The following is an 11,295-nucleotide window of genomic DNA, read 5'->3' as shown; positions in this document are numbered from 1 at the left end:
GAATGCAGGCGACATTTTTGGGAATTGAACGTATGGGATTTGTGTGGGGATGAGGGCGCAAAATCGGGGAGAAGAAGAAGAAGAAGAGGGAAAGAAAGAAAGAAAGGCGAATGAGCATCTGAATTCCTGTTGACTGATTTGATTTCTTTTCTTGGAAATCTCACTGCCTTGCCGAAATAGGTGGCTTTTCTTTGGTGAAGCACCAGATGCTTACTGGGACAAGACATATCAAACCGCAAAGCATTCAGGGGTGCGTACAACCACCTACGTACAAGGGCTGGAGGCCGCACAAAGTCACCTACCGAATCTGGCATCTGGGGCGACACAATCACAGCATAGACCTGTCGGAAGGTCGTTGGGACTGTGCCCGGTGAATTCGATAATTTTGGACATGGCGGGGGCTGTCCAGCTGGATGGATGGATCTCTCATCTCTGAAGATTTGTAGGCTCTCGTCGGCTGAATTTCCGGAATAAAACCAGGGGCTAGACTACAAAAAAAAGAATAAGCAGGCATATGAAAGTCCTACTTATTTTTTGACGTCAGCTCTTTGGGTTAGGGGTGATATGAATAGGAGACTCACATACACACACTCAATCTAGAACTAGTCTAGATCTGAGCTGACCACCCAGTCGCGTGAGTGCATCAGCAACAAGAAAGGGGCAATCACCCAATAGAAAACAAGCACACAAACCCCTGCATGATTCCTGTGAATAGTGATTATTTTATAGTTCTAGTTCCAAGTCTAGTCTAGTCTAAAACTAGTCTAGAATTAGTTGATTACAGACACCAGACAGACAGCCAAACTGCCGACATCAAAACCACCCACATTGTACCTTGGATCCTGCTTTCGTTGGCACCCGAATCCTTCTGGTCCTCAGGCTCCGAATCAGGTTCAGAATCAGACTCTGGCTTCCCTCCAGAAGAAACCTTGTCATCCGGCGAGTTTTCGTCATCAGTCGAGGCATTGCCACCGTTCCTGGCCGTGTCCAGGATCCACTGCCTGGCCGAGTCGCTGTTGTTCCCATCAAAATAGTCCCAGTGCTGCTGAGGGTCCATTTCTTCATCGCGTATGTTTCCCTGGGACCCGACCGCACATATCACATCCCCAAAGTTGCACCAGTCGCGATAGACCCTCGAAAACTGGTTGATCGCTTCCAGCTGCGCGCCGGAACGAGGGAGTACGCCGTCGTACGATGATCCTTCTCCCTGGTTGAACGTCTGGTTTGCAGTGTGGCGGACCGCGCCCCAAGTCGACGCCGCAATGATCTTGCTGCCCGGCCGTGAGGTCCGGTTGAGCGGTGGGTTCTCAGGCTGGTCGCATCCAAAGAGAAAGCCTAGATTCAGGTTGTTAGGTCATCGGTGATCCTCGTAAAGAGTAGGAAGAAAAAAGGAAAAAAAAAAAAAAGAAAAAAAAAGAAACATACCGCCACCGCCACCCAAGATATCCCCGGCGACACTTGCACCCTGGCTATATCCGAGCAAGATCAAGCCCGAATCCTGGCAGCGCTCGGAATATTCCTTCATCTGGCGCTGCCCGTTTCTGGCTCCCGTCGATGCGCTCTCGCAAAACATGCCCGGCCCATCATAGCTCGAGTTGGCCGGGTAGCGGACGTCCTCGTAGCCGCAGTCGTCCTCGCCGAGGTCTTGGCACAGCGACTGGATCAGCGGGCCCATCCGTCCCGGATATGGCTCGCTGCTGCCCCGGACCGAGAAGATGTGGTACTTTTGGCACTCGCTCGTCGGGCCAAAGATCTTGGGCTCGGCAGCGGCGGTGGCAGAGGGCTGAGCGGTCTCCCTTGCAGAAGGCGTTGAAGTCGTGGCGCCGCTGGCTACGCTGGCCACGAGGGCGGCGGCTATAATTCTCCGGCAGGAAACCATTGTGGCGGGTCGATCTTTAGGGTATCCGTCCTGTCCTCAGCTCTCCAAAGTCAACCGCTGAGTGTACCCAACAGTATAACTACTTAGGTAGGTAACTAGGTAGGTAGCTGCTAGTTCTAGGTGGTTGCTTCCCGATCCTCTCCCGCCTGGTCCTCGACCGTTGGTTGTCACATTTATGAGGCGGCAGTAGCTGCATGGCGAAGGGGGAAAAAAAAAGGGGGAAACTTGGCAACAAACAATAAAAATTTCCACCCGATCGCTCCACGATGAATTTCCCACACGAATGAACAAATTTCTTGGTTCGCCGTCAATATCATGGCAAGCATGGGTTTGGTGAGTTGCCAAGCCAGTGACAACCCGCAGCCAAGATCCGAGAAGATGTTAGGCTGCTCCACATTGATGAAATGACGTCAAGATTCGCGGGTATCCGGCACGCTATCGAGGATCAATTTCCAGGTATTATTTATCCCCACTGAATAAAGACATGAGGTTTGGTTTGGATACATATTAAAACTTAAACCGAACGTTTGGGAAACAACGAATGCTTGGTTGAACGCTCTGGGCGGATGGGCTAGCCCTTCGCGCCCGAGAACCACGCGTAGTAAGAATCGATTCACCGACTTCGCTGACTGGCATCTGTGAGCCTGCACTGTCATAGACAGCAGGGCTGTCAGAGGCGGTCAAAAGTATGGCGGTAGCCTGGGCGAAGCGAGAGACCTTGGCACAGCAAGGAGTAGTAATTTAGGGAAATCTCTTTTCCATAGTTCACACTTGTTGCACGGCATGCAGTGTGGAGGGGATGACGGGTTTTTATGAGGAAAAAAAACACAAAAGAAAAGGAATTAACCCTAACCCTCCAGTACGCATGCGGTCGTCACTAAAAATAACCCCCACTCAGCTTACTGTAGCCACACCCTCAGCGCGTATCCGTAATTCCATTTACAGTACTTCCCATTCCAGCTCCGAATTACAAGTACCTCAACGTGGTCACACCATGACACCTGGGTCGCCAGTCAATTCTCAGCTTGTCAGCTAAGCGCCACAGGCACAGTACAGGGCAGCCTAAATTAGTCCCAAGGACTTCTGGGTAGTCGCTTTAGGCGCGTGATACGTTTCTTTCGCAATTTCGACACAACGCCCAAGGGCGCGCGGGATATCTTGGCTCTGGTTGCAGGCGCCGGGCGTGCATCCGGGCCTGGCAAACAACGCAGATCCTGAGGGGGAAAAAAATATGTTTCCCTACCGAGGGAAACATGCCGATTGTCATTTTACCGCCCTGTGATGGTTCGCCCCCGAAGCACAACCTTTAGCCCAACATGCTGACATTTTTAGCTGCGTCCCTTACTTTTGTGTCACCCAAGACAAGCCCCTTAATACCAACCGAGACAATGTCTAGTACATGTGCAGCCAACTCATCAATCCGAGGCACAGCATTCAGGGGCAGGCACAGTAACTCTGGTGGCACAGTCGCTGATCCCATAATCGCAGTAGTGTAATATTCTTGATATAACATAAAACAACAAGGCCCTCCCTCTCTTGCGACTTCAACACGACCAGCTTTGATACATCAAGTTATTCTCTTCTCAGTCTCTCCTTCACTTAGCTTTTTGCTGGGCATTTGTGCCGAATCTTTTCCAACACCACCATCATTATGAAGCTCATGCCACAAATTGCCGCGCTGGCGCTGGCCTCAAGTGCCAAGGCCTTCTGGATCCTCAACTGCGGCAACCCCGTAGTGGTCGATCGCGTCGATCCACTCGCAACCCCAGGGCAGATCCCGGGTCGGCACGTCCACACCGTCATGGGCGGCAACGCCTTCTCGGCCAACCTGACGACCTATGAACAGACGCAAAAGTCCACTTGCACGTCGTGCAGTGTCACCAAGGACCTTTCCAACTACTGGTTCCCACAGCTCTTCTTCCGCTTCGACAACGGCAGCTTCGCCGCCGTCAAGAACTCGGGCGGGTCGTTGATCTACTACCTCCACCGCCACGACAAGAAAGAGCCCGAGTACGCCAAGGGCCTCCAGCCCTTCCCCGAGGGCTTCCGGATGATCGCCGGCGAGCCGCTGGCTCGGCAGGCGCGCAACGACACGGACCAGGGCAAGCGCCAAACGAAAGCCGTGTCGTTTGCGTGCCTGCGTGGCGAGCCCACCCCGGCCACCCCCTACCTCCCCAAGATGAGGTGCAAGAACGGTATGCGGGCGCAGATCCACTTCCCGGCCTGCTGGAACGGCAAGGACAATGACTCTCCGGACCACAAGAGCCACGTAGCCTACCCTTCGGGCGTGGACAATGGCATTTGCCCGCCCGGGTTCCCCAAGCGACTCATCACGCTCTTCTCCGAGGTCATCTACCAGGTCGACAAGTTCGATGCGTTCTGGGATCCCAACGACGCCAGCAAGCCCCAGCCTTTTGTCTTTTCGCACGGAGACCCCACGGGCTACGGGTACCACGGCGACTTCCAGAACGGCTGGGACACGGCGGTGCTCAAGGCGGGCATCAAGGACTGCAACGAGGGCGTCAGGTCCGTCGAACAGTGCTCGGCGTTCAACGGGCTGGTGCAAAAGGGCGACGCCATGAAGAAGTGCGTCAACAAACCCCAGGTCGACGAGAAGGTCTTTGGGGTCCTCGGCAGCCTGCCCGGCTGCAACCCGGTGCCGGAGCAGAGCAAGATTGTTCACCCTGCCATCATGGCGACGTGTGCCGCTACGAGCGAATCTGGGCAACAGGATATAACAAAGGACACGGGAGTGCTCAAGGTATCGAGGGCCGCTCGCCGGAAAGTGAAGCGCAGCAACAACTAGATCTAAAGCTTGACAGAAATATGTGTAGCCTCATAGATTAGAATTGATTTTTTTATGTCAGGTATTGGTTTTTTTCTGCGATGCACGTACTTTTTCTGTGTTGTTCTTTTTTTTTTTTTTTTTTTTTTTTCCTCTGATCATTCCTGCTGTTGCTTGACTGCTGTGCCACACATGGGACTTGTCCGTGAAACAAGATCAGGAATCGCCAAGGGGCAAGCGAGGAAATTAGATCAAATACCAGGTGAGCGCTTGCATTGGGCGCTAGTCTACTGGGCCCAGTATATGCATATATTTCGCGAGATCCCACGGCTACTGTTTTACAGTGTAGTCGACAGTTGCCGATCCATTTGGAATGTACATGCCCACTGGGCGAAAGGATGCACGCATTCAATCGAGATGAAAAAAAGAAAAGAAAAGAAAAAAACACTGCACTAGTAACAGATGGGCGATGGATGAGAATCTGAACCATTCTTGTCCGGAATGTCAGGTCTTCTTCCAGCCGATTGCGAATGTCTTTGTTTTTGCTCTCTTTTATGTAGTATTTTTTGGGGTCTTTTTCACCAAGACGAAAGCTAGAATTTGGTCTAGAGTTGAAACGGGTGATGGTCAAATAACTGACTATCTTGACATGCAAGCTCCCACAACTTGTGTGCACATCGCGGGCTACCTACCACGCCCCCTGAATGTATGTACATGTCTGGTTCGTTAAGCTTAGCGCTGTCCAGCTGGTGGCTGACTCGTACCGCTGTTGAACTCGCGGCTCTTGGTGCGTCTGACTCGTTCCAAATCTTATGATATATCAACCCGCAACGACAATCTATTTCGACAGGCGTTGTTTGGCTCAAAGATGTGCGTTACAAATCCGAATCAATTGAGATGCCCTCGGCTGCTGCATTCAGGTCAGGATGCGCTGGTACTTGCTGGACACGCACTGATATTCTCTCGACAGCAGTTTTTGGACCAAGTTGCCAATATTTCGAGAGGGACGCTTCGAAGGGCGCAACGGATGACTAATCTTACCCTTTTTTCTCTTGTTTCGACAATCTTTCAGAGTAGCAGCTGGTCACTCCTCAAGATTACAAATTTTATATACGGCTCCAAAGTATTATTGGATCTCGACAGCCCCGACATGGACAGGCGAGTTGGATACATCCGCCTATCCTACAGTACCGCTGCTACAGTACTGCTTATACAGTTATACTACGCTACCTCCTTGGGTAATTGCTCTTTTACTCACTCTTCGTTCTCTTCCGTTAGCCTCTGCAGAGCCCCCGGTCAGCAGAGGTCGTTACTGGTATCAAAATCTTCCAGCTCGTGGTTTCGCGAGAATATTAAAAGATTTGATACCAGCTCTCAGTTCGACGGGCGTGAACTACAAAGTATTAACTAGGACCAGGCCAGGATTGAAATCTCGGCGACTTTTCTTTCTCCACCATACAATCTGACATTAAAGTCTATTGTAACATTAATAGAATGAGGAGCTGGAGATGATTTGTTCTGCCACATAACCTCCATTAAGGTCTTTCAGGCTTTCATTCCGTATTATGCACGTGGAATACACTAGAACTAATATATTACGATCAAGGTATCGGGTAACCTGTTTTTATGGTAAAATACAGTGGGTTAAAGCAACTGAGCGTCTGATTGGGTAACTGTAAATTCTCAATAACTGGGGTAAAATTATAATCGATTCCTGGGTAAATAATAAATTAATTGCTGCTAAATAATTTTAAATTAAATTTTATTTATATAGTAATAAACGTGCCTTATATAATTAATATTCCAAATGTAATTTTTCCTAATTTTTGATAAATTGCAGAAATTATTTTTTTTAATTTGTCGTAATTTTTTCGAAATCGTTAAAATTATTATTTTGGTAATTACGTGGTATTACGTAATTTGGTTCCTTATATAATTCTGTTTTTTGCCGGTTGGTGTTTTCGTACCGTTAAAAAGGGTATAACCCCCACCTGGCCTTCCTAATACCGGTCCAATTATTTGGTCGTAATATTAAATTTCCTTTTTTTGGCCAAATCCCTTTGGTTTTAAATAATTTATATTTTCCTAATTTTTATTGCCTGCTTTTGGTTTTTTTTTGCTAATTTTCCTGCGCTATATCCAATTATATAATTAAATCGAAATTTAGTCGTTCGTCGATAAAATATCGCCACGTCCTTTTTTTTTATTATCGATTAATACGATCGAAATATTTTCCTATAATTTTTATTATATTAAAAATATAACGTTTTGTTAAATATTTCCCCAAAATTCGGTTCGTTGCGTGGAATATATTCGTTTTAACCGTTCCGGGTGCGATATATTGGATTTATTCGTTATTTAAATTCGATATATTGGTCGTTGATATTTAAAATTGGACGCGGAAATCGAAACGTTCGAAAAGCAAATTTATACGCAGTAAACGAAATTATTTCGTTTGCGAAAATAAAAAGAATTGTGGTTTGAAAAAATAATGCGAATTATATTTCGCGGAATTAATAATTTAAAGGAATTGGATCGCGTGGAACGTAAAAAGGTAAAATAGGAAAAACGGCGGCAATTAATCGAAATTTTTCCTAAAATATCCTTTAAATCGTTTTTTCCAAATTCCAATTTTGTTTGGAATTCGATTTTCCCGATAAATTTTTTAAATCTTTTTTTATTGGATGACATAAATATTTTTGCGCAATATTTAATTGGTAAATTGTTTTATTTATATATTCCGATTTGTAATATATATTAATTGTTTTTTTATAGGTTTGTTTAATGGTATAATTTCGAATTTTAATCGGTTTTTAATTTTTGGAAATGGTAAATGGTATTTTTTTAGGTCGTTTTTTTTGGTTAATTTGCTCGCAAATTTAATTTTTAATAATATTGGCGGAACGGTTTTTGGTAATTTTGGAAATAATTAAAGGGTTTTTAAATGTTTTTTTTATATTTATAATTTTCCCATTTAATAAAATATTTTGTTTTACCGTAGTTTCGTTTATGGTCGAATATTTGTTTAACGTTATAAATTTGTTTTGCGTCGATTTCGATCGTTTTTTATATATTGGTACCGTATAGTACCGGTTCCAGTAATAATATGTAAAATATAGGGTAAATTTTTATAATATTTGGTAATAATAATTTGTAATTGGTATTGCTAATTTTTTTATCAATTTTAAAAGGTCCAAATTTTTTAAAATCGAATTTGCTATTAAATCGTTATATTTTAATATTGCGTCGAATAAAATAAACGTTATTTTTTTTTAAAAAAATGGTTTTTTTATCCGATATTAATTGGCGTATTTTATTATTTTTTTTCGTACAAATTTTAATTTTTGCTGGAATTTTTCGTATAATTGTTATAATTTGTTCGTTTGTTTATCGGTTCGCGGTGCTATAATCGTGGTTTTTGGTTTTTTATACGTTATAGGATTAAATCTATAATTGGTATAAAACGGTATTATTTTGGTATTTTCGTTTTTTAAATTATTATAAACGAATTATATTGTAAATAACAACCGTACCCAATTATCCTATTTGTGGTTTACGTAATATTTTAAATATTATTCCAATATTTGGTTGGTTCGCTTTATTTATTTGTTTATTTGTGGGTGGAATATTATGGATAATTTATAATTTATTTTTAATTATTCCATTAAAAATTTCCAAAATTTTAATATAAAAAATTTGTTTTTATCCGTAATAATATTTTTTGGAAATACATAACGTGGTTCATCAGGACCCCGGACATATCAGGACCCCGGACACTTTTCCTGCACAATACTACTTCCAATTTCAATTGCAACGCCAGCGTTGTTCAATTTACCTCAATGCAATCGGATATATGTACATCAGACATTTCTGCATCCTCCTGACAGGTGCGTGCATTATGTCCAGGTTTACCGCAGTTGCCGCAACGTCGTTTAGTCGCCGGCTGCGCACTACTCCCCTCCCCATTTTCATCTTTCTTTTCGTATATTAGACCATCGGCACCATTTGATTGAAGCAAATTCTGACCCTCTTGTATGGTAAATGACCCTCCTTCGCGGATACGTGTTTTTTGAGCCCTGCGCCGCTTGCTAAGCGCTTCGTTGGCCTTCCGAAGGCTGTGGTTCTCCGCTTCCAAAAGTGTGGTTCGATGAGCAATCGACTCCAACCCTTTTGCTAGCTGCTTTACAGCATTAAAAATAGGCGTTGGCGAGCTTCCCTGATGACAGTTGATTCGACTTTTAACAAGGGTAGATTGATTAACGGCTTCTGTCGGGTTGTGCGGTGTTTGAGAAACCCAGGTTTCGGTGCTGGAAAAATCAAGCTCTTTAGGTGACGGCGTCCGTAGCCTAACATCCAGCTTAGATATGACCATTTCCGGGCTATGGGGGATAATTCCCGCCCCTCGAAAACCCCCGGCCATATTTTCTTTTGTCATTGACTTTTTGTAAGCCGCTGCAAAAGCCAAAAAGAAGTCGACTTTGCTGATGTTAGTGATGTGGGCCCGGATAAAGTCGTTAATTTTTTGACCGTACGCCCGCTTAAGGACGTTAAACACTCCGACATCAAGTGGCTGGGTTAAATGAGATGAATGAGCAGGCAGGTAAAGTGGAATAATATTGTAATCTTTGCAATAGCCCTCGAATTCAGGGGATCGATGACTGCCGTGCCCATCGAGCACTAACATCCGATATACGCCTTTTGTCCGCGATTTTGTATGGTTGTCGAAATGCTGAACCCAGTCGAGGCCAGTCTCGTTGTCGGTCCATCCATTAACGGTGGGTTTGAGGCGCCACGTGTCCGGAAGACCGCCTTCTGTATACCAATTGGACAAATGGTAAAAGCCTTTGACGATGATATTGTCACGGGCAGGCAGGGCGGACAGGTAGGTGCGGGCGATCAGGTAACAGGACAGAGTATATTGGCTATCTAGTCTTCCAGGCACAGGGTAGCAGGTGGTTGTTGACGAAGACGTAGCTCGAGGAGCTACATATCGGAGACTGCAGAGATTTCGCGTAGATATACGCGCGCGAGGCGCTCGGCCCTCGCGCCTTCACGTGACAGGGGTCATGACTAAGCGACAGCCCAGTGGCTGTCCTTCAGGTCTGTGACAGTATTCCCCCCTTCCAGGCCGAGCTCCGTCACGGCCGGGGCCCGGGCTTATGGGGGTATCGACGGTGGAAATTCTTTACCAATTGAGCAGCGTTTTCCAGGTAATCGGCAGGTTCAGTCGTGGGTTCGCTATATCCAGCCCAACGGACGATATATTTCAGCCGGCGGCCTCCTCGGCCGCGGGTTTCCCAAAAGGAGTCGAGGATCTCTTCGACTTCGTATTCTCTCTCACCTTCCACTTCCAAATGGGGTGGCGGTGCAGGTTGTTGGCCCGGCAGGGGCTCAACGTCAGCAGGTTTTAGTCGGTTTATATTGAAAACAGGGTGTACTCTCATAGACGACGGCAGGTCCAAACGGTAGGCGTACGGGCTAATCACTTCAGAAATTCGGAAGGGTCCCAAGTTCTTCCAATCCAGTTTCTTCTGCGGGCGGGCGGTCTGGATGTTCCGTGCGTCTAACCATACATATTGGCCGACGGTAAGCCGGCGGGCCGGGGTACGGTGTCGGTTCGCCTGTTCTTCGTAACGGGCTTGGGCGGCGGTCATTTCGGCGCGGGCTTGTTCCAGAATGGCTTCCATTCGGGCGGCTAGCTTTTCGGCATCCCGCTGGGCGGGCAAAGGCTGGTTCAGGGGTACCGGCTCGAATCCCATGCGGGGATGGAATCCGTAAGTCGCGTAAAACGGGGAGGTTCCGGTGGTCTCGGACTTGTGGGAGTTGGCTGTGAATTCGGCGAGGGGAAGCCAACTTTCCCAATCATCTTGCAGGTAGGCCACATAAGCTCTCAAATATTGTTCCAGGGACGCGTTAAAACGCTCGGTCTGTCCGTCAGTCTCGGGGTGGTGAGCAGTGGATAGCAGGCTGTCGATTTTCAAACGGGTTGTCAGGTGTTTCCAAAACTTCGACACGAATTGGGTGCCTCTATCCGAAACTATCGTCAGGGGCAACCCGTGTAGTTTCCATACGTGGTGTAGGTACAGGTTGGCGGTGTCCTCGGCATTGCAGGTCCCTTTACAAGGGACGAAGTGTCTCATCTTAGTCAGGCGGTCTACGACCACTAGGATGGCGTCGTGGCCGTTGCTTTGCGGCAAATGTGTGATAAAATCCATCGACAGGTGTTGCCATGAGCGTTCAGGAGTGGGCAGGGGTCGCAGGAGGCCCTGGTGGCCTTCGCGGGACGGGTTGATTCGGCGGCAGGTCTGGCATTTCTTTACCCATAATGATACGTAATGTAGCATTCCGGGCCAGTAATATTCTCGGGACAGCAGGTCGTAGGTTTTTGCTTTGCCGGGGTGACCGGCGACGGGGGAGTCGTGGCAGCGGCGCAGGATCTCGGCTTTCAGATTATTCGAATCGGGTACGTATAGTCTATTGCGGTAATACAAATAGCCGGATCGTTCTTCGCATTCGGCCAATTGCAGCTTGGGGTGGCGGTCGGCGCCTGTCCTCAACGCTTCTAGGGCAGATTGCGTTATCGGGTCGGATTCGTATCCGGCGTCTAGTAGCTCTATCAGGTGTCTTGGCA

At 46.9% G+C, this 11,295-nt stretch overlaps 2 protein-coding genes across 2 annotated transcripts; one reads left to right on the top strand and one right to left on the bottom strand.

Annotated features, from left to right (window-relative positions):
• Positions 1-702: 702 nt before the first annotated feature.
• MGG_10515 (uncharacterized protein) lies at positions 703-2,171 on the bottom strand. The gene is made up of 2 exons (XM_003710076.1): positions 1,426-2,171; positions 703-1,335 (listed from the first exon to the last, which is right to left on the bottom strand). Exons 1-2 carry the CDS (start codon positions 1,877-1,879, stop codon positions 779-781), a joined length of 1,011 nt encoding a protein of 336 aa, XP_003710124.1. The 5' UTR covers positions 1,880-2,171; the 3' UTR covers positions 703-778.
• Positions 2,172-2,802: 631 nt separating this feature from the next.
• Positions 2,803-4,765, top strand: MGG_10514 (WSC domain-containing protein). Its single transcript, XM_003710075.1, has one exon. The coding sequence runs from the start codon at positions 3,531-3,533 to the stop codon at positions 4,683-4,685; it is 1,155 nt and encodes a 384-aa protein (XP_003710123.1). The 5' UTR covers positions 2,803-3,530; the 3' UTR covers positions 4,686-4,765.
• Positions 4,766-11,295: the final 6,530 nt, after the last annotated feature.

Source organism: Pyricularia oryzae, chromosome 1 (assembly GCF_000002495.2).
Source record: "Pyricularia oryzae 70-15 chromosome 1, whole genome shotgun sequence".
NCBI classification, from domain to species: Eukaryota; Fungi; Ascomycota; class Sordariomycetes; order Magnaporthales; family Pyriculariaceae; genus Pyricularia; species Pyricularia oryzae.
The sequence above is the reverse complement of the archived record's forward strand: the minus strand, read 5'-3'. Positions and strand labels throughout refer to the sequence as shown.